Source organism: Peromyscus leucopus, chromosome 15, assembly GCF_004664715.2.
Source record: "Peromyscus leucopus breed LL Stock chromosome 15, UCI_PerLeu_2.1, whole genome shotgun sequence".
Classification (NCBI taxonomy): Eukaryota; Metazoa; Chordata; class Mammalia; order Rodentia; family Cricetidae; genus Peromyscus; species Peromyscus leucopus.
This window is the reverse complement of record NC_051076.1, coordinates 70101314-70128326: the sequence shown is the minus strand read 5'-3', so window position 1 is coordinate 70128326 and position 27013 is coordinate 70101314. Positions and strand designations below refer to the sequence as shown.

The window sequence follows — 27013 nt, the reverse complement described above, 5'->3', positions numbered from 1 at the left end:
CCCCTCTTTACACCTAGGTGAATTTGGAACCTGCTGGAAACACCTGCTGGCCCTGGAGACCAGGGGAGAGTCGATTTCAGATAGGGATGCGGTAGAGACAGCAGGGTCCTGCTGATCCTAAATAGTCACAGAAACTAAATAGTCACAGCTCTAACCACAGACCTGGAGGCAGAGCAGTTGAGGCTGTCCCTCTGAAAGCAAGACTGCCGCCACCCTCCGTGTGCCCTGGCACTTTGAGTCCATGGCAGGCAGGCATGTTACCTATAAAGTATGTTTTCTCTCTGTATGTAGAAGTGGTGTTTGTGTGTGCATGTTGAGTATACATGTGTAGCGTGTGGAGGTCAGGGCTCAGCCTTAGGTTCCTCAGGGTCATCTACCTTAGTTTTGAGACAGGTTCTCTCACTGAACGTGGAACCAGCCCATTAGGCTAAAGGATCTACTGGTCTGCTTCCCGCCTCTGGAATTACAAGTGTTTGTCACTATGTCCTGGGATTTCTACATAGTTTCAGGGGGATCAAATTCAGGTTCTTGATGTGTTGGGTTTCTGAAAGAAAAAGCATGTTCTGACCAGCCAGCCCCTTGAAGGACGTGAGGTGGAGGACATGCATGCTAGTCGATGGTCTGGCCATATCTGTCTCACCTATGGCCTCTGAGGCAAGAAGGAGAGGCTAAGACTTTAGTCCCAGAGCAGGAGGCTAGATGTGACTGCCATGACCCTGGGCTCTAACAGCTTCTCTGGTACTCACGTTGAATACGATGCCTGCTGTTAGTGTCCCTGTGGGGCTCATTGCAAGCTTATCATGATCTGGGGTTGGTGTCATCCTGAAGGAAGCTTCCCTGAAAACCCTTGAGCCGGGGAACCAGAAGGCATCCCCTGAGGAAGGCACACACTAGACCTGAACTAATTGTTAATATCTGCACATCACAAGTGCATAATAAAACCGCTCAGTGCGGAAGCGCCGAGGGGCTCTGAGTCTTGTACCTGTGCTTGCCAAGCAGGATGGGAACCGTGGGAGGCACCAGGGAGGTGACACAGGGGGGAGGGACTGTCCCCTCAGGCCTCTCCCGCCAACAACTCAGGCCCCCTAGCCTCTGGTTAGTAAAGTAGAAGCAGCAGTGGCTGTGAGGCCGGGGCACACTTTGTAAGTCAGTTTAGCCCCAGCAGAGACAAAGATGCCACTGAGATTGAGATATGTTGAGGGCTGGGTGAGCAGCGTTGAACATGGCACAGGCTGAGTCAGTAGACACTCTCCATCTCCCTTCAGTCTCCGTCAGTCACCTCAGCACTGTGGTATAGCCCATCTTGGTTCTCCATGGCTCCTTCCAGAAGCAAGAGGCCCCTGGTAGCCATCTTTCCTAAGTACCTATTGAGCTGCCACATGATAGACTCAAGATTCCAGGGGTGGAAAGAAAACATGGCACTCTGGAGGTGCAAGAGCTGTCCTGCCTGTTCTCCAGGCCCCAGGTTGAGGTGAGAGCCTGCAGGCCTTGGTCTTCCTTCCCCAGCCAATGGCTGCCTTCTGGCCTAAGTGGACCCTGTATTCTATACTTACAGCCAAAGGGAGCTGACCGGAAACAGAAAACCGACCGGGAGAAGATGGAGAAAAGAACAGTTCAGGAGAAGGAGAAATATCAGCCATCCTATGAAACCACCATCCTCACTGAGGTGAGCTAGGGCTGGGCTGGGGGTGAGCCTGGAGTGAGCCGGGGACGTGGTGCACAGTAGTGGAGGATTGCCCATCATCAGGTGGGTGGGAGCTTCGGAGAGTGCCCAGTGCACACAGCAGATGAGGCCACTGGTGCGTTGCGCTGAGGTCCCTTTGAGCGCCCTGCTGCCTTTGTATATGCTGGTGCTTTTGAAAATGCGGGTGAACAGTCACACACTCAGTCATGTGGTACAAAATGTAAGAGTGCAACCAAAAGTATCTCTCCCATCGCCTGGTCAATGCCTTGGCTCTTCCTCCTCTCTCAGCTTCTCTCTCTAGGCACCCAGGGCCTCTGGTTCTGTGGGCATCTGTCTTTCTCTGCAATTGGGGTAAAGTACACACACTTTAACCCATGCCTGTCTGTGTATTAGCAATACACATGCTGCTGGGCTGTGTCTTTTGTATTTAAGGCTCATTTTGCACATGATGCCTGCTGTCCTTTGATGACAGCCTTCTAGTTCCTTGTCCAGCTGGGGAGGCCTGATGTGGACATGCACATGGCAGGACTGTGTACAGTACCCTACTCTATGTGAGCTCACTGGCTGGCATGTCAGCATTGGCTTTTGTTTGTTTGCTTTTGAGACAGGGTCCTCTATGCATCCCTGGATGTCCTGGAACTCTCAGTATAGACCAGAGCAGGCTGGCCTCCAGCTCACGGAGATCCTGCCTCTGCTTCCTAGGTGCTGGGATTAAAGGTGTGCGCCACTCTTCCCAGCAAGCGCAGACTTTTTATAATTCCGTGCTCGGGCCTGAGAGATGACTCAGGGGGCTCAAAGTGCTTGCTGCGGAAGCCTAGCAACTTGAGTTTGATCCCCAGATCCAAGGTGGAAGGAAAGAACTGACTTCCGAATGTTGTCCTCTGACCTTCATACGCAAGCCGTGCCATACACATTCCAGAACACACACACACACACACACACACACACACACACACACACACACACACACACTCATGTAATAAAATAAATACACAAGTAAATTTAAGATTTAGTGTCCGAGCTAGAATCCAAGATCTCAGGTGCATACACTGCTCAGCCACTGAGCCCTAGCCCATCCCCAGCCCTGGCTATTTCTTTGGACAGATATAGAAATGTACTTCCTGTTAAGCCTGACACCACAGAGGCAGCCCTCTGCAGCCATCCATGGGTTCAGAGTGCTCCTGAGAGGCTATCACCAGCTCTTCCTGCTTCCTGTCACTGGCCTTCGGTGGCTTCCCTCTTGCTGGCCTTTTTCCTTAAATAACCATTGTGTTGGAGATTGTGACTAGTTGGATTCCCTCTGAAGGTGTGTATGAGACCCAGGATGGCCATGCATGGTCAAGGCTATTGTTGATGGTGGGACTTGCAATATAGAAATCCAAGAGGCGGGTGGCCAGGTCCCAGCTGTGCATATGCCTGTATGTATGTGCTAAGGCACATGTGAGGAATGTTTGCATAAGACAGGGTAAAGAGCTAATGTGGCTTGCAAGTATGTACTGGCACTTTATTTCTCCCGAGGGTGGCAGTGGGCAGGGAGCCCAGAGCAGGAAAACTTCCGCTTGCTCTCTGCCAGCAGAAGGACACAAGGACTGTGTTTCATGCATTTTCTTCCCATGCCTGGTCCATACCTGACTGGTGACTCTGCCAGGAGTACCCCATCTAGTGATGTTTCTCATCCTGGCTGAGCCCCAGCTTCTCTGTTCTGATCCCGACTTCCCCGAAAGCAGAGAGTGTGCCGAAGCTGTGCAGGCCCTCGCCACAGCTCAGCGTCACTGGTACAGAGAAGCCAGGCTGTGACCTTGGGATGCCAGTGTGCCCCTTCTATCAGCTCATCAGACTTCCTCCCCTGGTAGAATTTAGCATCAACAAATTCCAGCCCACACTCACAACGGTTAAATATTTACCAACCTGGCATTTGGTGGGGGATAGTCAGTCTTTAGGAATGCTTCAGACTGGCCCTCTCCAAGCAAAGTCATAGACCTCCGAGGGAGGGAAGGGAAGGAACACAGGCTTGGGGTGCTCCCTTTCCCCGGAGGTCTCTGTTCTCTCTCCAACACCCCCAGCTGGCCTGTGCATTGGAATGTCCGCCAAGGGAAGGCTCTCACATCTTGCCCGTTTCTGTCGTTTGGAGCCCAGATGGGCACTAAAATGGAGTAACTGTGCAAGTCGGCTGGGAGGAAGAGTTCCAAGACCCCTCCTGCCTGCTGCAGCCCTGCATGCAGGTCCCTCACTCAGTAAACTAATCCTGTTCTCGTCTTCTTTAGGAGCATAGCTAAACATAGTGACCGCTGGGGTTTTGATTGTCTTCATTTGTGGGCTTGGGCATTACATTGCTTCTTCCCACCTTTGGTTTGACTACCAGGGAGCTCCAAGGGGTGCATTCCATGGTTTGCCTGCTCCAGACGACTTCCTGAGTTCTAGGTCTCTTCCGTCATGTGTGTTGGGTGACCCTAGCAGTACGACTGGCCATGGCTCACTGGGAGTGCTCAGTCAGAATGAGCTCTGCTGACCCAGCAGCATCTTAGCAGCAGTGTTGATGAATGCTTACTTGGACAGGCCAAGGAGTATGGGCTTGCTCTTGAGCTTCTCCCAAGACCACAGTTGAGTCCCGCTGTCCTGTATCTCTTCCCACAGTGCTCGCCATGGCCCGATGTCGCCTACCAGGTGAACAGTGCTCCATCCCCAAGCTACAATGGCTCCCCCAACAGCTTTGGCCTTGGTGAAGGGTATGTCCAGCCTTTCTTTCCTTGGGGTCCTGGCATGTGGTGGGGTAGAGGTTCCTTTTTTGGTCTTCCTTCATTCCATGACCTGCCATCTTATTTGGGTTTTCATGTGGCTAACTGGTATATCAATTGTAGCCATATTCATCTATTCCTTACCTGCTCCCCATGTTGGGGGTGGGATCCAGGGCCTGGTACATGCTAGGCAAGAGCTGTGCCACTGAGCTGCATCCCCAGCTCCCGTATTTAGCTTTGGGTTTTTGAGGGCAGGCTTGTATGTGGTCCAGGTTGAACTTGAGTTTGTTGGTTAGCACAGACTGGCCTTGAACTCAGAATCCTACTTTTTCGGCCTTTTGAGTACTCGGGTTCCAGGTGTATGCCTGTATGCCATCACACCTGGCTATGTGCAGTGTGTGTGTGTGTGTGTGTGTGTGTGTGTGTGTGTGTGTGTGTGTGTTCTTTTCTATATACTTCCACAAGTGGCAACAGGTTTGTGAGAATTCACCTAGAACACCAGTGTTCTCCTAAGGTGGGTGCTGGATGGCTGAGGTATTTAGAAGGTCCTCCTTAGTTTTCTCTCTACCTCTTGTGCATGCTTCCTGAAGGGACTGTCTACATAAGAGCCTCCAACCCTGGGTTTCAGTGTCTGTAGCACCAAAACTAGTTTTGCTGAACCTTGGCTGACTCTACAGATAGGCCATGTGGCCCCAAGACACAGTGACAGGACAGTGCAGACATCGTAGGCAGATTCTGACTGGCAGGCTGTGCAGACATGACGGCTTTGTAGTAATGTCCTGGTAGTGAGCAGAGGACTCCAGCCCGGGTGCTGTTAGTGAGCACAGAATCTCTGTGTTTTGTGCCTGGAGCTCCTGCTCAGCCGTCCATCTGTAATAAAAGTCGGGGTTGGGGGATGGAGCTGAGCTCATTGGTAGACGAAATGCCTGGTTTGATCTCCAGCACCTGCTGTGGTGGCTGGCACCTGTAATTCCAGCATTCTGGAGGTAAAGGAAGAGGATCAGCAGTTCAAGGTTCTGTAGCAAGTTCAAGGCCAGCCCAAGCTAAAGGAGATATGCTCAAAGGCAGACAGACAGACAGACAGACAGAAGAAAAAGCAAGGCTGCCCGTGTGTGAGCTTAGTTTTACCATTGTGAAATGTCTTCTCAAGAGTATAGAACTGAAAGAAAAGGTCATTTAGATCAGGCAGACCTGCTCTTTAATGTCTACCTTCTGGGGAGCGACTGTCTTACCTTCCCTCAGCCCTGCTTTCCCCGATGCAGAAGAGGGTTAGGGGTTCAACACAGGGTCATGAGGAATGATGTACCTGTGATACAGAAATGGAGTGGCTGCTGGGGTGATAGCTGGGGTGAGCGTCATCTCTGCAAGGGGCCTGTATGTGCCCGTGCATGTGTGAGTATGCATGTAGAAGCCAGAAGTTGATGTCAGGCATCTTCCTCAATCATTCTCTTCCTCACTTTTGAGCCAGGGTCCCTCATTGAACCTGGAGTTCTCTGACTTGGTGAGCCTGGCTGACTGGTGTTCTCCAGTGACACTTCTGTCTCATTTCCCAGGACTGGGATTAGAGGCATGCCCTGCTGCACCAGTGTGTGTGTGTGTGGGGGGGGTGTGTTGGGACTTGAACATGCTTGCATGCCAAGCACTTCTGTACCTTCCTATTGGGAAAAACCCAGGCCATATTTTTTCTTAAGTGGGTACAAACCTGTGGATTCAGCACAGTGGTCCTTATGTGCCTCTCTGGTTAGGATTCGGTTGATGATTTGGGTCCAGCTGCAGGTTCCAGATTCGGGTCCAGGAGCTGAAGTACTGGAAGGAGTGTGGCCTGTGGCCTGGTTAGCTTGTCCTTTCCTTAGGCTGGAACGTGGGTATTTTAGCTATTTCCTTGCACTGGGACAAAAATTCTTGATAAGAAGTGACTTAAGGAAGGATTTATTTCAGCTCACAACTCACGGAGATACAGTCCATCGCTGTGCAGAAGCCACGGCAGCAGGAGCATGAGGCAGCTGGTCCAGTTAGGATGTAGGATGCAGAGATGGATGTTGTGCCCAGTTCCTCTTCTCCCTTATAGTCAGTCCAGGACCCCCGCCCAAGGGATGCTGCCGCCCATGTTTAGAGTGGGTCTTCCCACCTCAGTCAACTTGATGTTGAAACTCACCCTCAGACATGCGCACAGGTTTGTTTCCATGGTGATTCTAAACCCTACCAAGGTGAACCATCCCAAGGGGTGAGGCTCCACCATGCAGCACACATCCAGTCGCAGTGGACGAGCTCTTCTTGGTTGTTGCTGCAGACTACACAGGTAGAGTTATTGTTGCTTGAACAATGGTGCAGTCATCGAAACCTCCCATGCAGTGACAGTTGAGTTCAGGAGACATCGTGAGAGACCGGGTCTTGTTTGTCTATCTTATGTCAGTCAGTCTTCCAGGACTTACTTCTAAAGCAAGTCACACACCTGCGGGAATGTAGGCACCACGTAGGTTCTGGAACCTTCTTCGTGTCCCTGGAAGCCCTCAGGCTCACCTCCCTTCTCTTTTCCGTTACAGCAACAGCTCACCTACCCACCCAGTGGAGCCCTTACCCCTGGGCAGTGATGTAAGTGTGTGCGGGTGCTGGCGGGCTGGCTGGCGGTCCCTCTGGCTCTGTGGCCATTTGAGCCTCCTTTCTCTTGCCTGCAGCATCTGCTCCCCTCAGCCTCTATCCAGGATGCCCAGCAGTGGCTGTACCGCAACCGCTTCTCACAGTTCTGCCGGCTCTTCGCCAGCTTCTCAGGTGAGCGTGGTGCAGTCAGGTTTGACAGCCGCAGGTGTCCTGGCTTACTCTTGGTCCCACAAGCCTGTGGCTTGTCCAGGGAAAGTGGCTTCCCTTTCTTACAGCTTGCAGATGTCCCTAGACAATCCTTGTCAAGTTCAACTTGCGGGGCTGTTTGAGTGACGGTACTCAGATCCTCTTACCTGTCGGTGCGGCTGGGCCCTGCCCTGCCCAGGTAGCGCTCTGTATCGGTTCCTCTTCTCACCGATGTGGCAGAATACCTCAAAAGCAACTTATGTGGGAAGGCCGGGGGAGTCCTGCAGCAAGAGCCTCATCCACGGTATAGAAACCGAGGTGGATGCTGGTGCTCAGCTCCCTTCCCTTTTTTATTCAGTCCAGAAGCCCAGCCCGTGGGATGGTGCTGCCCACATTCGGGATGAGTCTTCCCACCCAAATCTAGAAACTCCCTCACAGGCATGCACAGAGGTTTCTCTCCTAACTGAGTGTAGATCCTGTCAAGTTGACAGTATTAAAAACCACAGGTCGAGTTCGAGGCCAGCCTGGGCTACCAAGTGAGTTCCAGGAAAGGCGCAAAGCTACACAGAGAAACCCTGTCTCGAAAAACCAAAATAAATAAATAAATAAATAAATAAAAACCACAGGCCCTCTTAGCCCATCAGGGCAGCTCATACCTGTCACGTGGGCCCTGCGTGTTTCCTCCAGGCCTATCCCCTGGAGTTGGAGGTGAACCTTAGGCAGGAGAGAAAACCTGCTTTCCTTCCCCTCTGAAGGGTTTCTGAGGGTTTGGCTGGGGGACGGCCCACCGGTGAACGTTGTAAGTGGGGTGCTGCAGGTACAGAGGTGAACAAGGCAGTGGGCCTGACCACTCAGCAGTGAACCCCGATGGAGGGGAGTAAAGGTCCCTCCCAATGTGGGGAGTTGTCGGCAGCAGAGGGAAGAAAGGAATCGCTAGTTGCCTCAGCTTTATCTCCAAGAGCATTCTTTATTTTTTTTTTTTTTTTTTTGGTTTTTCGAGACAGGATTTCTCTGTGTAGCTTTGCGCCTTTCCTGGATCTCGCTCTGTAGCCCAGGCTGGCCTCGAACTCACAGAGATCCGCCTGGCTCTGCCTCCCGAGTGCTGGGATTAAAGGCGTGCGCCACCACCGCCCAGCTCCAAGAGCATTCTTAATGGGAGGTAGAAGGGCAAGGACAACCGGGCACCTGTGCTGCCATGGGAACTGGCCACTTCAGTGAAGGCGGGGGGGGGGGGATGGCTCCTGGGACCTACGCTGGGTAAGGGAGGGGAGGAGGGCTTACCCAGGGGTCCTTGAGTGCTAGAGAGAGCTGGGGGGTGGTAGGGGAGAGCTCTGCCAGCAGAGAGAAAGTGCAGAGGCTGTGAGGTAGGTGAACTGAGGAAGCAGTGAGGTCGGGTCACCAGGGGGAGGTGGCCTGGATTCTGGTAGGACCGTAGGAGGATATTGGCCTTCAGTCCCAATACAGAGCCAACCATTCTGGACTGGAGCTGGAGCTCAGTTAATAGATTGCTTGCCTGGCATGCACAAGGCCCCAGCACCACATAAACTGGGTGCAGTGTGCTCAGGAGGTAGAAGAATGAGAAGTTCAAGCCCACCCAGGGTTACATGAAACCATGTCTCAAAGAAAAGAAAAAGCGGGGGCCGGATGCAGGGAAGGAGCCATTGTGTCCGCAGAGCTACTCCAGACATCACCTGAGATAGAGATAATGGAGGAGAGACAGAGTGACTGTGGAGACCCCTGGGAATCTGGAATCTGGGGACTCAGTCTTTAAAGACGTCACACTGTGGGCATCCTTACTAACCATCATTCTCCTCTCTTCCCGTGAGACGCTGGCCTCCTCTTCCCTTCAGTGGGTTGGCAGGTCTGTCCGTGTGTCTTGGGCTGAGCTAGTCCTCAGAGTGTGTCTGTCTTGTCAACCTGCAGCGAGCTGTGTGCTTCTGCACAGAGACACACGTGGTCATTCCTGGCGGCATGCTGACCGAATCTGTGCACTCTAGTGCTGATGAGCGTGGAGGGCAGGGTGGGCTCATTTTCTGCTTTGACTTGTGAGCACACTAGCTTTTAGCTTCTGACGTTGTATGGCTGTGACCTTCTGCGGCTATGCCTTATGTCATTTCTCCTTGTGGAAGGTCTAGTGCCCACCAGCATGAGGCTGGCCCTGCTTTGCCCAAGCCCCCTCCTTCACCCAGCACAAGTCAGCATGTATACACCATGTGACTGGTGGTGTGTTGTTAGTTGTTTTTTAGCCTTTTGGGGGGCCTGCCACCCAGCTCCCAAATAAATCACATGTGGAGGCTTATTCTTAATTATGAATGCTCGGCCTTAACTTGACTTATTGCTAGCCAGCTTTTCTTAAATTATCCCTGTCTACCTTTTGCCTCTGGGCTTTTCCAGTTCTCTTACTTATTACTCTGTGGGTGGCTGGGTGGCTGGGTGGCTGGCTCCTGGAGTCCTCCTCCTTCTCTGGCTCCTTCTTTTTTCCTCCCTGATTTCTCCTATTTATCCTCTGCCTGCCAGCCCCATCTATTTCTCTCTCCTGCCTCACTATTGGCCATTCAGTTCTTTATTAAACCATCAGGTGTTTTAGACAGGCAGAGTAACACAGCCTCACAGAGTTAAACAAATGCAACATAAACAAAAGTAACACACCTTAAAATAATATTCTACAACAGTGGTGGATGTCTCCACTTAGGTGCTGACCTGCTGAAAATGTCCAGAGACGATCTGGTCCAGGTCTGTGGCCCTGCAGATGGGATTCGGCTCTTCAATGCCATCAAAGGCAGGTGGGTGTCCGTTTCAGACAAACCAGCCAAAGACTCTGGGCTGCCTGTGTATAGCAAGAGAGAAGCCCACCTCAGCCTCTTGAACTGTGGCTAAGCCTGCTGGTGGGACGAGCTGATGGAAGGAATCTCTCTTTTGGCGTGGGGGTGAATGCTGGAGATGTTGGGAGGGATGGGACAGTGAACGAGACGCCATGTGGAGATCACTCAACTCCTGGCTGCAGTGGTCCTTGCTCAGACATACCTCAGTATTAGTTAAGTTTTCCGTTGCCATGACAACGTGCCCGACAAAGGCAGCTTATGAAAAGAAAGGCTTATCCTGGCTCATGGTTCGAAGGCATGGTGCCATGTCCAGTGCAGCTCGGGGGACGGACCAGACTGCGGCCGCTAGGGAATGAAGAAAGGACAGACACATACAGGAGAGCTGGGTTCAGATAGACTGGGTTCCCTGACAATGGAGGAGGCTCAGTGTGCTCATTAGAGCTGAACAGCGAGGTGGGGTTATGGCGTGCCCCTGAACAAGGGTTAGGACATACAGGTAAACAGGAAGGAGGTTTTATGGTGTACAGCTGAATGGGGATGATTTAGCTAATCTCAGTATGAACAGTCTCTGTAGGGGAGCAGTCTTCAGGCCATCAATATCAAGGGGGTGGAGCCATGTGGATGTTTTCTGAACCCACTATCAAATATTCACACATGGACACTGAGCCTCACTCCAAGGCAAGGCTTTGCCACTTTCCCATGGGTCTGGGGTCCTTGGCGTGGCCCGGTCATGGCAACAACACACATTCACCCAGGACTTCCCACTCTCGGGCCTTCCTCCGCTCCCCACAGCGCTGTCCATCAAGGAGGAAGCCGTGGCCGCAGTGGGGGAGGTCGCTGGTCACGTTGTGTCAGGAAGCAGAAAGAGGGGAACGCTGGGGAACGCTGCTGCTTCAGACTGCTTTCCTCCTTGTGTGGGGTCTGAGACCCCAGTTCGTCAGGTGGTGCTGCCTACATTAACGGTGGGGGCTTCTGACCTCAGTTAACCCCATCTGGAAACACCCTCTCTCACAGAAGTCTGTCTCCTACACGATTCCAGATCCTCAATTAATATTAACTATCACAACCTCCCTCTCCTCCATTGGACCCAGAGCCTGTGGATCTTGGCCTTTAGTCACTGGCCCAGACTCTGAACACTTGCCGAGTCCTGACTGAGAGCTGACTCCCCAGGGGCGGGGTATGGCCTTGAAAACCACAGTGCGGTTTTCAGAGCGATGTTGTCTGCAGAACTCTCCACCACCACGGACATGAAATGGTCTATGATAGTCCAGAAACCTCTGGCCATGTGGGCCCTGTACAGTAGCACTGGAATTAGCATCACAGTCAAACCAAATTTAAGTGTTTGTTGAAATGTTGTGCTCTTTATATTTTCTGGTGCTGAGACTAGAACCCAGAGCTCGTGTATGCCAACAAGTGCTCTGTCGTTGAGCTATGCCTGAGCCTTAAAGTTAAAACAGAGCAGCCGGCTGGGCACAGTACAGTTGTAAAGTAGAGAACACAATGGAGGGTGAATCCCAGGTCTGCCTCCTTGGAGCTGTGCAATGAAAAAAAAAAAGCCATTTGCCCCCCTGAGCCCCAGTTTTCCTGTATGTGGAGTGGAGAGGAGCCTTGCTCACTCTCGTGAAGGACTCTCTGCCTCGTTTCTTCTCCCCTTTGGGGATGAAACCCAGCGCTGCACACATGCCAAGCACATATTGTACCACCAAGCTACACTCCATGCCACCTCTTGGGATTCAGGGCCACAGAAAAGCCTCAGCTCGGCAGGTCGCAAAGAGTCATCTACCCCCCTTCCTCCAGAACAGCCTGTATGAACCCATAAAGATCCATCAGGACTGGATTCTATCCCTGAAAACATGTCCCTGAGAAGCATGCTGCATCCCTACCACCTGCTTCTTTTCTAAATCCCTCCATACTGCAAATTCTACTCTAGGTTCTGGAATATTCTAGAACATTCCAAAATACTGTAGAGCCACACCCCATCCTATCTGCTAACTATTTCCTCTTCTTTTGCCAGGAATGTGAGGCCAAAGATGACCATCTATGTCTGCCAGGAGCTGGAGCAGAACCAAGTACTCTTGCCCCAGAAGCAGGATGGCAGTGGAGACAACAGCCTGTGTGGTGAGTGGAGCAGAAGCCTGCAGCCAGACTCCCGAGCCTGCTCAGTTTCTGCTCTCAGTGTTTTAGTGACTTTTGTCTTCGCTGTGAAGGAAGTTTGTTAGGCCTCACAGTCTGAGGGCATAGTCCCTGTGGTAGGGACGTCATCGCCATGAAAGTGTGATGGTCACGTCACATCCACAGTGAGGAAGCAGAGAGGAATGAAAACTGGGGCTCAGTTGGCTATCTCCCCAGCACCCTCTAATTGTCCTTAAATACCCTTCTGCCGCCAGAAGCGACTGCGTAACCCCCGGAAAGGTGTCATAGCGCTCTCTCCTCCCACGGTGCAGGGTACATGCACACCAGGCACCACATCGGAATTCCATTGCTCCTCTAGGTCCTCCCCTCCCCTAGCTGGGTGCCTTGGGGTCTGGTTGGGTCCAGGATTCAACATATGTGCCCAGGAGAGACAGAAACAGCCAGCCTGTGCTTACTTGTCAGTAGGCTCCACCAGGCTTCTCAGCTTCCGACAGAATCCATGGCTCTGGGCGTGAGCATCCTTACATGTGAGCTCTTGGCTTCTCAGGATGGGGAAGGGACACATAATCGGGTTCTTGTGTCCTTAAACGAAGGCGCTTGCTCCTCCCCAGTGTACCACGCCATCTTCCTGGAAGAGCTGACCACCTTGGAGCTGATAGAGAAGATCGCCAGTCTGTACAGCATCCCCCCACAGCACATTCACCGGGTTTATCGGCAGGGCCCCACTGGCATCCATGTGGTGGTGAGCAATGAGGTGAGCTGACCTGGCCCTCAGGGAGAACCCCAGGTCCCCAAACAGGAGTAGGCTCTCCGGTAGCGGTTCTCAACCTTTGGAGCACGACCCCTCCATCAACCCTCTGTCTCCAAGAATATTTACATTACGATTCATAATGGTAGCAAAGTTAGGGTTATAAAGTGGCGATGAAATAATTTCGTGGTGGGGTCACCACAGCACGCGGAACTGTATTAAGGGGTCACAGCATTAGGAAGATCCAGAGCCCCATAGAGTCTACTGACCCCACAAGAGCCACACCACCAAAAAGTCTTCTCTCCGTAGCTGTATAGATGGAGTCTCTCTTGCAGTTAACCTTGCAAACTGATTGCATAAACCTGGGAGGGAGGTGTAGGAAGAATCAGCTTCCTGTGAGGAGCCAAGAACCCTCCTCCTGCCCTCCCTCCATAAGGGACTGGCAACAAGCCCCATAATTAAAAACATTTTTGTTACATTTATTTACTTACTTTGTGAGGGGTGGCAGGTGGGTGCGTAGGTGCGTGGGTGCTACTGCACGCAGGCACGCAGGCACGCAGGGGGACTGGCAGGAGTCAGTTCTCTCCTTCCACCATGTGGGACTAGACATCAGACCTGGGGCAGGCAAGTTATTAGCTTGGCCATCTCCATGGCCCAACAGGCTCGTTCTTAAGGGTCCCTTGTGGGTAGTCATAGCTGCTGTGACTAGGGTGGTAATGGCTGTTACGCTCAGAGGACAGCTTTCTTCATGTGCCTTGGGGGACGTGTACAGTCAGAGGAATGTGTCACCCATCAAGTAGGGAGCAAGTCCGCAGAGGCCGGTAGTTAAAGGAGGGCAGGGGTGGCCCCTGGGAGACGCTAGCAAGGCCTCCTCCAGCGATGAAGGTACACACCACTGAATCGGTGCTCAACATAATCCCGTGGAAGGAATGTGGAACTAGCTGCTAGCGCAAGGTCCAGGAAGTGACAGAGCCCTGTTGGAACCTCGTCCCAGCCCTTCGGGGAGTGATGTGTTGAGGAGCAGACTTGCCTACCAAATTGGGCATCCCTTGCCCATGATGGAACAGGTGATCTTAAGCTCGTGTCCTGGACCTTCCTTCCACTGACTGGTGTTGTATCGGTTAGCTCTCGGGCACTGTAACGAATGTGTGGGATCATGAACTTAAGAAGAGAGGTTCAGTCTGGGCAAGAGCTCACCTTGAAAGTGTGAGCACCCAGGTTCAATCTCCCGAACTCATCCATGTCAAAAGCTGGACATGGTGGTATACCTCAGTGTAATCTCAGTGTTGGAGAGAAGGTACACACACACACACACACACACACACACACACACACACACACACACACACACACGACTCTGCCTTAAGGTTTGAGCGATTTTGGTCCATCGTCAGTTTCCTGTTGTTTAGGGGCTGGTGGTGAGATAACCCATGGTGGCAGGAGAGTGGCTGAGCAAACTGTTCTCACTATGGCCAAGAAGGAAGGGGGTGGGGGTGGGGTGCTAAGGCCCCACTTTCCCCTGCAGTACTAACCCTGGTGACCTAACTTCTTTTTATTGGGCCCATGGACTCACAGAGTGCAGGGATTACACCCCTGTACCGTATCACACCTGGTTTAGGCAGCCCTGGAAACGGAACCCAGGGCTTTGTACATGCTAGCTAAGCATGCACTCAGGCCCCGGAGCATTTCTCTTTGAGAAGATACAAACCATGAGTGTATGTGCCTTGCGACTTGCCAGGTCCCTGAGGAAGTCCCTCCCCCACTTGCCCTGTGCCCTCAACAACAGGCAGTTAGCGAGCGAGCGAGCGAGCGAGGCAGAGAGCAGACCTCCAATGCCACCTTGGCTAAGTAGGCCATTCTCATTCCCCCAAGTCTCCTTCCCACTCAACCCGAATCAATTTGGAAACCTTCGGCTGGCTCAGAATTACCCAGCGCGCTGGAGGCAGCCTGGCCAGCAAGGAGCCAGCCCCTGGGGTGCAAGGGCACTCAATTAAACAAGGGAGTTACTGATTAAGCCCTTGTGGGCCCTGCTTAGGGCTTTTCATGCCCAAGTGGCTGGGCGGCCAAGAGTCCGAGCTGGAGCAGGCTGAGGTATAGAATAAATGTACTTCATGCACCATTAGGCTCTGCAGGGAGGGTCAGGGTCGACAGGTGGGTGCATTTGTAGGATTTGAGGCAGTAGTCCAGAGCAGGCAATAAAAAGTCGGTTGCTTTTTTTTTTTTTTTTTTTTTTAATTGAAAGGGGCTTTGCGTACCCTGTTGGGTTTGGCATGCACGCTTATGTTTATATTTTAACTGTTTCTGAAGTGTATATTAGGAAATGCAGCCTACATGTAAAGATTTATAAAATTAATGTACGTTTTGTTTTTAAATCTGATTGTGTGTGTGTGTGTGTGTGTGTGTGTGTGTGTGTGTGTGTGTGCTGTAGTATATGTGTGGAGACCATAGGACAATGTGTGTGCATGGTTTTTCTCCTTCCTCTGTAACTCAGGTCTTCCAGGCTCACATAGCAAGTGCTCCTACCTGCTGACCCACCTCACTGGCCCTGACTCACACATTTTAATAGGTTTTCAGGTCCTTGTACCCAGTTTACTAGACTATAATGGTTATAACCCCCTTGGCAGGCTTGCACCATCTTTGACCCTTGCTGTTCATGTGTATTTTACAATAATCATCTTTTTCTTTTCTCCCTAACACATTAGGGGTGGGAGCAGTACACATGTGTGCTTGTGGAGACTGGAAGATAGTCTTTGTCTGTTGCCCCTCAGGCACCGCCCACCATGGCTTTTAAGACAGGGCCTCTTTGTGTCCTAGAGCTGGCCGAGTAGGCTGTGATGGCTGCTCAGGGAACCTCAGCAATCCTCTTGTCTCTCTCTGCCCAGCCTGGAGTTACAAGCCCACAGCATCATGCCTGTTTCATTTGATTGGCTTTTGACCTGGGTTCTGGGGGTCAAACTCAGCTTTTTATGGCTGCAAAGCATTGTGCTACCAACCAGCCATCTCCTCAGCCCAGTAGGCCCCTTTCTTCTGCCTTCTTCAAAACTTAGAGGTGTGGGATAGCCATGCATTTCTCCAGGGCCCCCTTTTTTCCCCTCCACCGTGGTTTTGATTCATGAATGCTGATGTGTGCAGCTGAGGGTCACTATACCTCTGAGCACCATGAATGATTAGGTCCCAGTTGGCTCCCTCTCCTGCCACTGACAATGTTGGGTATGGTATGAGCTTTATGTGACCACAGTGTTGCTCTCAGTGTTCTTCAGCATGTCTTGAGGGCGCACGTGCCTTGCAGGAGAACCCCAGGAGTGACTTCCAGTAGATGAGTTTTCTAAAGGTCCCCCCGCCCCCAGGTGCTGGTTCCCTTGTATATCCCGGTTACATTTTATCATCATGATGCTCCATTTTGCAGGTGGCACCACGAAGCCAGAAAATTCTTTTTTTCTCATGATCACTGGTTAGAAATCACAGTGAGAGCTTGGGGTAGGTGGCTGTGGGTCATCTTTCTTGTGCATGTGGGGAGTAGCAGCCCCTTTCTGTTGGTCTTTGCAAGCCACTGACACACACTTCAGTTAATCACTGTTGGTTGCTTTCTTGTTACTATAATAAAATATGGGACAAGAAACGATGCAAGGGAGGAGGGTTTATTGTGCCATCGAGCTGGGGAAAGTGTGGCAGCAGGAGCCGGGGAGGGAGCAGAGTGACCAGGGAGTGGTGTCTAGCCATAAACACTCAGGACCCGCCCATTGACCCCCTTCCTCTAACAAGGCTCTACCTCCTAAAGGTTCCGCAACTTTCCCAACTGGTGCCACCAGCCCTGGACCAAGTGTTCAAAGACATGGGTCTATGGAGGATATTTTTCATTCAGGCACAATTGTTTTGTTTAAAAACATGTTCCAGTCATGAGCCTCTTGAATGATGAGAATGCTTTGCTGGGTGATTTCATCGCTGTGGAAACACCCCAGCTTACAGGCACTCGGAACCTGGATGGTGCATGCCAGTCACTAGACATGGCACCGATGCCACCGATGGAGTCAAGTGACCCGGTGTGTGAGCACACTCTGAAATAATAGCACCAAGGATGGTGTGGCAAGTGTGCAGATCGGGAGTGGTGTGTGCTGTGAGTCGTCTTCTGTACCGTACTGGCAACACAGTGGAGTGTGTACACTGTCGCCACAGACATGAGGGATGTCAACAGGGTGGCCGGGCCACCAGCAGTGAGAATTCTTCAGCTCCACCAATTGTACATGTGTCCTGTGGTTGACCAAAATGGAATGTCTGCGGTATGTGACTTGTTTTTTCTTGTTTGTTTTTGAGACAGAGTCTCACTGTGTAGCCCTGGTGTGCCTGGAACTAGCTGTGTAGACCAGGCTAGCTTCAAACTCATAGGGATCTACCTGCCTCTGGTGCCTGTGGGCATGTGGAGGACAAAGGAGAGCCTGTTGCTCCCATGCCGTCCTCATGCTCATGCAGCGATCACTGACTGGGCCGTCTCTCCAACCCCTCCAGCCTTGCAACGATATGACGACACCATTGAGAAAAACATGGCTCTCTTTTGCCTTTCAGATGGTTCAGAATTTCGAAGACGAGTCTTGTTTTATCCTCAGCACATTAAAAGGTAAGCTTCTCCCTGCCTTCCTGATTGAAGTGTGTGTCTGTGTCCCCCGCCGCCATCATAGGCTGGTGGGTGGCAGCTGGGATCTGCCTGGACAGGGTCCCTCCAGAAGATGCTAAACTTGGAGCAACCTCTGGGAGCAAGAAAAAGCCAAGCTTTCTCATCCCTAGTCCTAGCCATGCCAGAATGAGTGCCATCTTCAGGGAAACAGCAGGCCCGGGCATTATTCTCCATGACCTTGGCTTTCATAGAAGGTCTCTGGGCAGCCCAAGCAAGGACTGCAATGCCCAGCAGAGTGAATCAGGGGCTTAGAGGATCCATCTGAGCCAGATGTCTTGAGGGAATGACAGGATGCCTATACTCTGCTGAGAGTAAGCCTGCCTACCAAGTCATGTTAATTCGCGCAAGGCAGAGAAAGGCCAGCTGTGAGGTTTCTTGGCTGGGAGGATCAATGGATGGGCTTCATCAGAACAGAAGACTGGAGCCTGGAAGGAGGCTCAGTGGATGAGAGCACATACTGCTCTGGCAGAGAATCCAAGTTTGGCTCCCAGCACCCACGTCTGGTGGTTCACAACCACTTGTAACTCCCGCTTCATGGGATCCAAAGCCTGCTTCTGGCTCTCCAGGCATTCATTCATTTGCACATACACGTACATAACATAATTAAGACTAAAATAAGACTTAAAGAAAATAAAGAATAGGAAACTGGGTTCCAGACTCTGCTGCGACCACTTCCTGTCCCGTTCTGTGAATCTAGGTTATGTTAGTTAGCTTTCTGTTACTGTAACAATGCCTGAGATAACCAAAAATGAAGGTGGGTTGGTTTGGGCTCAATTCTGGAGGTTTTAGTCCATGGCCGATGGGGCCCATAGCAGCAAGGCAGCGTGTGATGGTGTGAGTGTGGTGAACTGCTCTGCTCACTGTAGAACAGCTGGAGAGTGAGTGAAGAGGAAGAGCTAAGACTGGCATGTCCCTCCGGGGACATGCCTTCTTTGATGTCACCTTCTCCCGCTAGGCTCCACCCCTTCATGGTCCCACCGTCACTCACTATTGCCATAGGCTGGAGACTGAACCTTTCACAATGTGGGCCTTATCCTAAATAGAGTGCAGAGAACGCCTCTTACAGGCCTCCGAGCAGAGCCACAGCATCGGAGAAAGCCATCATTTGCCTGTCCCCCTTGGGTTACAGTGAAAAGGCTCATCGTAGAAACCAGGGTGCCTGGGAAGATCATTACAGTGCTTGCCATGCCAGCATGAAGACCTGAGTTCAGTCTCCAGAGTCCATGTTTGTTCTTTAAAAAGCTGGACATTGGGCCGGGCGGTGGTGGCGCACGCCTTTAATCCCAGCACTCGGGGAGGCAGAGCCAGGCGGATCTCTGTGAGTTTGAGGCCAGCCTGGGCTACCAAGTGAGTTCTAGGAAAGGCGCAAAGCTGCACAGAGAAACCCTGTCTCGGAAAACCAAAAAAAAAAAAGCTGGACATTGGTGGTGCGTGCCTGTATTCGATCCCAGCACCGGTGAGACAGAGGGGTGGACCCCTGAGGCTCTCGGGCCAGCCAGCCCAGCTTCCTTGCTGAGCTGCAGACCAAGGGGAGACCCTGTCCCAAAACCCAAGATGGATAACTCCTAAGGAATGATACCTGAGGTTGTCCTTTGGCCTTTGCACAGGTGTACACACACGCACGCACACACGCACGCACGCACACACAGAGTAATTACATAAGGCAGATGCCAAAATCTGGCTAGAATCTCCGCTTGTATAAACATGCTCTTCCTTATGTAGCTATGTAAGCTTCTGTCTTAATACGTGCTTTTGGGGGACACCTCGACCCCGCTGCACCTCCTCCCTTCCTCTCACACATGCCCATGCCCCGTGTTTCTCTTGCAGCAGAGAGCAATGACGGCTACCACATCATCCTCAAGTGTGGACTCTGAGCAGCCGAAACCTGCGCCTGTCCCCACCCCACGCATCCCCGGCTGTAGACGTTGCACTCACTGTCGGCCGCTGTTTCACCTAACAAGCTCAGACCAGGAAAGCCAGCGACAGCCACGGACACAGAGTCTGGCCTGCGGAACGCCAGCGGTTCCCTTCTCTCTCCTCTTGGCTTTCCGCTTTTTAACGGTTCCTTGTTCTGTTTCCCAGGCAGACGGTGGGGACATACATCTCTTAAACCCCGAACCTGTGGTTGGAGGCTCCTTAGTTGGTCCCTCCTGACTGCTCTCTTTGCCTCACCCTGTTCTGCACCTCCTTCCTGGGCCACTGGCCTCGTGGCTAGCTCTGCCAGCCTGACAGGGACACCTCCAGCTCTCCTCTAGTACTCGCTCCCTTCTCACGGACCTGGTGGCAGCCTCTCTCCTGTTCTTGGATGAATTACTAGGACTGGGGCTATTTATTTTGTGCCTTCCGCCTCTCCCTCAGTTGCCTTGATTCTAAGGAGCTGCCACATTCAAGCCTGGAGGTGTGTGCATGTCTGCCTTGACACGGTCGATGCCACAGTATGCCGGTGTGACCTCGTGGTCATTGTATTAGTTATTCCTCTGTAGTGTGATAAGATAACCCGATAAAAGCAACTAAGTGCAGACAGGGCTTGTCTGGGCTTCTAGAGTTGAGGAGGGATAGATTCTATTATGGTGAGGAAAGTGTACTGTGGAAAGCTGGTTGAACTTATTTTCATATACATAGGATGCAGAGAGAGAATGCACATGAACCGGAAGTGGTGCAAGCTTTCAAGCCCTCAGTGACCACCCCCAGTGGTAAACTTCCCCCAGCAAGACTGCATCTTCTAAAGGTCCCATAACCTCCACAGACAGTACCACCAGCTGGGACAACACGTGCAAATAAATACACGAGCCTATGGGATACATTTATCATTCAAACCACGCATTTTGCCCCTGTGTGACCTCTCACAGCTGCTAATTGGGGTGGCAATGGACTGGAAGATGGCGTGGAACCCCCTCGCCAGGGAAGAGGGATGAGAACAAAATGATTCCTCTCGGGCTACTGCAGTGTAATCTCAGTGAGTAAAGAGTACTGAGGAGGTGAGGATTGCATTGGATCCAGTGGCCTTGACCATTAATTTAGAGCTTTAGGTTGGGGTGTGGCTCAGCAAACCCCTTGCCTGGCAAGTGTGAGGTACTGGGTACCATCCGGTCCTGCAGCAGGAGGGATTTATGGAATTCCCCTTTTGAGACAACTTTGGTTAACCAAGCTGTTTGCCAAGTCTCCTAGGGGAAGTGTATTCTCTACAGTGCTCTCATGTAAGAGTCTGGCTTTCCCAATTGTAGATGTACTTTGTCTTGTTGGTATGGTTGAATCACCTTTTTTCCTGGATCTCGCTCTGTAGACCAGGCTGGCCTCGAACTTACAGAAATCCACCTGGCCCTGGCTCTGCCTCCTGAGTGCTGGGATCAATGGTGTGCACCACCGACGCCCAGCTGAATCACCTTTTTTAACTATGGGGAAATTTGAGGATCAGTAGCTGTGGTAGACCCAAGAATTCATCTTCATTTTGCCAGGGATCTGTGCTGGCCCAAGGCTTCAACTCCTTCCTAGTCTAAGTTCCCCCAAAACATGGTGAGCCCTCTGATCACCAGAGCTTTTGTGGGATATTCTAGACTTAAAGATCATCAGGCTTTGGCAAACATTATTTTACAGGCAGAGAAACTGTTCCTACAGTGAGGCTGGGCTCTCAGTTCCTTGACTTCTGGGAGTGTGTGGGTGGGGCTGACAGCTTGATTCAGATGTTGGTGCTGTGACCATATTGGCACAGACTTTCGTGTGGACAGGGTTTCATTTTGGGAATGTGGCTGGGAGTAGAGTGGATAGTTCTTAAAATAACTTCACCTCTTTGAGGAACTGCCCTGTGTTTCCCACATTGCTACTGCACCTGTTTACGGTCCCACCAGTAATGGAGGACGGTTCTAGTTTCTCTGCTTCACCAACATTTGCTGTGATCTCTATCTCTTCCTCCCTCTCTCCCTCCCTCCCTCCCTCCTCCTTTCCATGTTGTCCAGTCTGGCCTCCAAGTCGCTAGGTAGAAGAGGTTGATGGACCTTCTGGTCCTCTACCTCTGTTTTCTGAGTGCTAAGAACACAGAGAAGTACCTCCACCCAAGTGTCTGCCCTGCTGGGATGGAAGCCAGGGCTTTGTGCTTGGAGGGAAGTGCTCTACCCTGAGCTCCTCCCCTTGTGTTGATCGGTCTTTTGTGTCACAGTGTCCTGCGGTGTCCTGCATTTCTCTGATGGCCAGTGATGTTCAACGGTCCTGTCACATGTTGATTGGCCATTTGTATGTCTTTGGGGAAGTGTCTGTTCAGGGCCTCTGCCCCTTTTTAAATTGTGCTCTATCTTTTCATCGAGTTGTCCAAATTGTTGGTAAATTCTAGGTGAAGTCCTCTACCAGTTTTTCTTCGTTTTGTAGATTGTCTTCACCCTCTTAATGGTGGCCCTTGATGTGTACAAGTTGAACCTGACTGAGCTTGGTGGTATGCACCAGCACTCCGGTATGCAGAAGGCTGAGGCTTCCAAGTCGAAGGGCAGCCCAGCCTACATAGTGAGACCCTGTCTCAAGAACTATCATTATTATTACTTTCATTTGGGTGATGACTGATCTACCTACTACTCCTGACGTGCTTTTGATGTGGATTCTAAGAAACCATGACCTAACGCAAACTCAGGAAAATCAATGTCTGTTTTCGTCTAAGAATTTGTGAAGTTTTAGTTGTTACAATGTTCTCTGCTCCAGTTTAAGTTGGTTTTACATGTATGGTGTGTAGATGGGGGGTCCAATTCTATCCTTTTGCATGTGAGTGTCTGCTTTTTTACCCCTAATTACTGAAAGACCTGGCCTTTGCCATGACTGGTCGCTTTTGCTGGAAGCCTCTGATTCCTGGATTTCTCTGGGATGGAATTGTAGTCGCTGCTGATCTCTTGTTTCTTCCCCCTTCTCAGTCTGCATCTGCGTCTGCTGATCTTACATCACCTCCCCCCTCTGGCCCTGCACTCTCTCTGTCTCCTGTCGGCAGGACTGGGTGACATTGCTCTGTTCTGCCATCTTTTCTGGTACATGACCTACCACTTCCTAGTTCTAGAGGAAGATCACGCCCAAGCATTTCCATGTTTCCATGTTTGCATCGAGAGGCAACTGAGTCACTTAGAGGAATTTGCTCAGGGTCAGTCACGGGAAGGAGCAGAACTAGGTTTTGGGCCTCTGACTTTCAGCCCATCGAGTGTCTGTGGCCACTGTCCCCAAGTGATGGCTCCACATGGGCCGTGTGAGCAGAGACTAAATAATTCTAAGGAATGGGCGTGTTGATACCTTTCTTTCTCGGTTCCAAATCGAGAGCAAAAGATGGCATGTCTTAGTAGGGCCAGATGGCGTGGGAAGTCCCAAGTCTTGCCTTGGGGGTCTGTATTAGTTATTTTTTCTCATGGTTGTGACAAACGTTATGACAAACAAAAGCAACAGAAAGGAGGACAGGTTTTTTGGCTCACAGTCTTGGGGTTGTGGCCCATCATGGCAGGGAAGGTATCAGCAGGAGTGAGGCGCTGCTCACATGGCATCCACGTCAGGAAGCAGAGAGAGATGGATGCTGGGCTCCTCTCACCCTCTCCTTTTTATTCAGGGCAAAACTCCAGCCCATGAAACTTGAAGGTGGGTCTTCCCACCTCAAGTAGCTAATCTAGAAACTTCTTCACACACTTACCTGGAAGAGGAGCGACCATGACCAAGAAGATGGTTTTCCCAGGGGAGACTGCCTCTTTGCACTCTGGAAGTGCTGGTTTCTGATGTCCCCCAAACACAGGAAACTTGACTGCATAATTTTTCTTGCCCTTGCTGAGTAAATGAAAAGAATACAAATGCAAACCTCTCACAGACATACCCGAAGGTTTGATTCCATGGTGATACTAAATCCCACCAAGTCGACAATCAAGATTAATCATCTTGGGGGTCTAGAAAAAGGTCAGACATTGCCCTAGTGACCTCTCACCCAGTCTGCCTGGAGCCTCTTGAGCAGAGCTATTAACCTAGAGCGATCTTTACAGGGAAAAAGCCGGAACCCACAAGCACGTCACCAGTTCCTAAGTCCAGTGTTGCTTCAGGGGCTGGCCCAAGCCACTGAAGTTCTGAAAATCATTAACACGTCAGTGGGAGAAATAGAAAGGCTCTTTAGCTGCTGTCAGTGGAAAGTTGAGGTTGGTGGGGGCATGGGGAGTTGAACGTGGGCGCTCTTAGGTACACTGGAGGGGTGGGAGCAAGAGTCAAGGGTCCCAGGCTGCATCACGAGTGACTGTGTCTCTTTAGTGGGAGCTGAGCAGTCTGTCCACTTGGTAGTGTCTGTCCCTAGGTTTGCCCCCCAGCACCGCCCCCAAAATGTAGTAAGCATTGACTTGGAGACCTCAGAACCTGGTCATGGCAGTCAGGAGGTGAATCTGAGCCATGGCAAGGCTTAGCCGTTGTTTCCCAGTCATCAAAGTCAGGCAGTAGCTAGGTGACCCTTGCTTGTCCTGGGCACGCCAAGTGCCCCCAGGCCTTTCCTGCCATCTGCAGCTAGATGTGTGTGTGTCGGTGTGAGCCTCAGTGGCACGCTGCTGCCATCCATGCCGGTCTGCTTGGCCAGTATGGGAAGTTCATACATGTTCTCTTCTCCCCTTCCCTTCCTTCCAAAGACAGGGCCACCAGGCCGAGGACCAGTGAGATCCTGGGAAGCGCCCTGGTTTCCTGTCCAAGATCAGCTCCAACTATAAGCTCTCCAACCCCCACTGGGCTTGTGGAGGTTCTGCTGGGGTCCCCTCTAGGCGTTCCTGTCACTGCGCTCACAGATGCGGGCCTGGACCATCGGGCTGCTCTTAGGGCTAGCGTGGTGAGGTCCTGTGTTCCCTTCCTTCCAGGGAGCCAACCCCGCACCCCGCGCTACATGTTCGCAAACGGGAACTGAATCCCGTGCTGTAAGTCTGGTTTTGCCATCAGTCGGATAACAGAGAACATTGTCTTCAAACCTAGTTTAGGAAATGATAGCCCTGCATCGACAATTATACTAAATTGCTATATTTTGAATTGCTTATGTTAAGTCATGCAGGACTGGGGTGTGGCTCGATGGCAGGGCACTTGCCAGCCATGATCGAGGCCCCGGGTTTGATGCCTAGCACCATAAACCATACATTGTGGAGAGCTGGGTGCGGTGGTGCACACCTGTACCACCGACCCTGGTGGTGATGCTGGGGCTGGGTTTGAGGGCAGTTCAGGGCTATTTAAAAAAAAAAAAAAATGGAATTTTGTTTTCTCTCGTGCCAACATAATTTTACCTCTTGGCCCTTAAATACTGAAATATTTACTCCCCAACTTCTCCCTTTTATGTTTTTAATGTGTTGTATTTTATTTTGTAGCGATAGGGAACAAAGCTAGAACCCAGGGCCTCACACATCTGAGGCAGGTGTTCTGCCACCACGCTAGCCCCCCAGCTCCTCAGATTGAACCCAGAACCCAGAGATCCTCAAGCATGCAAGGCCAACGCCCTGCTGCTGAGCTGCGCACCCGACCTCAGTTGCCTTCTCTCTCCTTCAGATGGTTTAAAGGCAGTCTCAGGTGTGACGGGCTGTCTTCAATAACAAACGCATGTTGCATAAACTTAGAAGAAGAGGCTGTATTCAGAGAAGAAGTCTGGAATGCTCCTTGCCTTCTGGGTATCTCACTTCTGGAAAGTTCGGGTCCTCACTTGGCTCCCACGGACTCTGCCCAGCCTCTCCATGGGAGTACAGAGGTCTCTTCCTCAAATGCCCCCTGCTACTTGGAGCCCTGCTCGGCCTTTGTTATGGCCCCCTGCTGTGGGGGGTGGCGGTGGCCTGAGCTGCTCACTGGAACCTGTCCTGGAAGGGATAGGCTGATTTGGGCTGGTGCCCTGACTAAAGCCCTGCATCGCACCCCTGGACTCTGCAGACCCTTCCCTTGTGTGCAGGGCTGTGAGTGCCCGGGCAGCTTCCTGCCTTCCTTGGACCCATGTTTCTAGGTCAGTTCTGGCAGGGTAGTGTTGTGTCCTTCAGGGTTGCCCATCTCCCATGGCTTGTCTGTCACTCGTAGACCCCTCAGGTCTTCAGCAACCCCTCACAGGCAGCGGGCACTCATAACTGCCTCCCCTGTGCTCCACTTTGACAAACTTCATTGAGTTTTTCCCCAGGCTTCTAGCTGGGGAAACCATTGAAAAGTTAGGACAGACCAGGGTCCTTACACTACAGCAGGTTGAACATCCTGTTAACCAAATCCAAAATTCTGCACCAGGCCTCATGAGACAGGGCACATTCAAAACATGGATACACTACAAACAAAATTGCCCTTGGGCCATGTGTACAGCATATGCAGAAACGTGACTGGGTTTTGTATTTAGATGTAAGTCCCATCCCCAAGATAAACATATTATTATGTATGTATCAGTAGCTCAAGATCTGAACCCACCCCTGATCTAGGGTTTGATCTGGGATGTGAAACCTGCAATGGACAGAGCCAGGATGAGTGTCTGGCATCCAGTCCTGGTGCCATCCAGGCCACACCTGTTAGGTCTGTGGGCAAGCTCAGTTCCCATGTAGCTGTCCTGAAGCTTTGTCCCTGGACTGGCAGTCCTGCTGGGAGAGCTTTGAGGGGCTAGAGTATTAAACACAAGCATAGGGGGACTGTTTCATGCCCTGACCCCGTCTCCTGGGTTATTGACTGTGTTCTTTTATGTCCGTGCTTTAAAGTGATTCTTTCCTGAGGTGTCCCTTCTTCCTCTGCATCGGGTGATTATTTTCTAAAGGTGGTGGGGGATTTTGGGGGGTGGTCCAGATTGGTCAAATATGTGTGATAGGTCATGGGGAGGTGGCCATGGAAACTCAAGTTGTCATAATACCATGTTGTTTTTGTACCTGAAATAAAGCATATTTTGCACTTGTAAATGAGAAATCTGTATGTGGGCTCTGTGCTGGGTCAGAATGCAAATAAAGCCATTTGTACTAAACCCCTGTGGCTGGGACCTCAAGTTGCTTTGTTTATTGGACTGTAGCGAATGAATTCACTGTTGCGGAGTATTTGGAGACACAGCTCGGTGGCATTAGGTGCATTCTCATGCTGCCCTGTGCTCCACCTTAGTTCTTGCAGAACTGAAACTCTGTAGCTGTTCCACAGGAGCTCCCCAGTTCCTTCCCCCAGCCCTGGGCAGCTACGGCCTACTTTGTGCCTGAATCTGTAGATGAGGAGCTTCATTTAAGTGAAATCCAGTACGTGTCTTGTGTAGGAGATGTATCAGGATCTCCTCCATCTTCAAAGCTGAGTGATGCTCGGTTGTGTGGCTGGACCATGTGTACATCTGTTCACTCTCAATGGACACAGGCGACTCTCACCCTTGGGTATAGTCAATGACACTGCTCTGAATACCGGCTTTCCTACTCTTAATTCTTTTGGGTACAAATCCAGAAAATCCAGAAGTGAAAGTGTTAGATCATGTGGTATTCTGTTTAATTTTGCGGCCAG

The 27013-nt window shown here is 51.3% G+C and overlaps 1 protein-coding gene and 1 pseudogene across 1 annotated transcript in view; both read left to right on the top strand.

Moving 5' to 3' along the window:
* The window catches only part of Tfcp2l1 (transcription factor CP2 like 1), a 63112-nt gene extending 36611 nt beyond the window's left edge, over nucleotides 1–26501 (top strand). Inside the window, exons 7-15 of the mRNA XM_028879815.2 lie at nucleotides 1556–1666; nucleotides 4319–4410; nucleotides 6963–7011; nucleotides 7095–7188; nucleotides 9896–9986; nucleotides 12040–12143; nucleotides 12770–12912; nucleotides 17467–17518; nucleotides 19403–26501. Coding sequence (XP_028735648.1) covers nucleotides 1556–1666; nucleotides 4319–4410; nucleotides 6963–7011; nucleotides 7095–7188; nucleotides 9896–9986; nucleotides 12040–12143; nucleotides 12770–12912; nucleotides 17467–17518; nucleotides 19403–19449 — 783 coding nt within the window. The 3' untranslated portion in view covers nucleotides 19450–26501. The remainder of the gene's footprint in view (nucleotides 1–1555; nucleotides 1667–4318; nucleotides 4411–6962; nucleotides 7012–7094; nucleotides 7189–9895; nucleotides 9987–12039; nucleotides 12144–12769; nucleotides 12913–17466; nucleotides 17519–19402) is intronic.
* LOC114700245 lies at nucleotides 23212–23345 on the top strand (annotated as a pseudogene).
* Nucleotides 26502–27013: the final 512 nt, after the last annotated feature.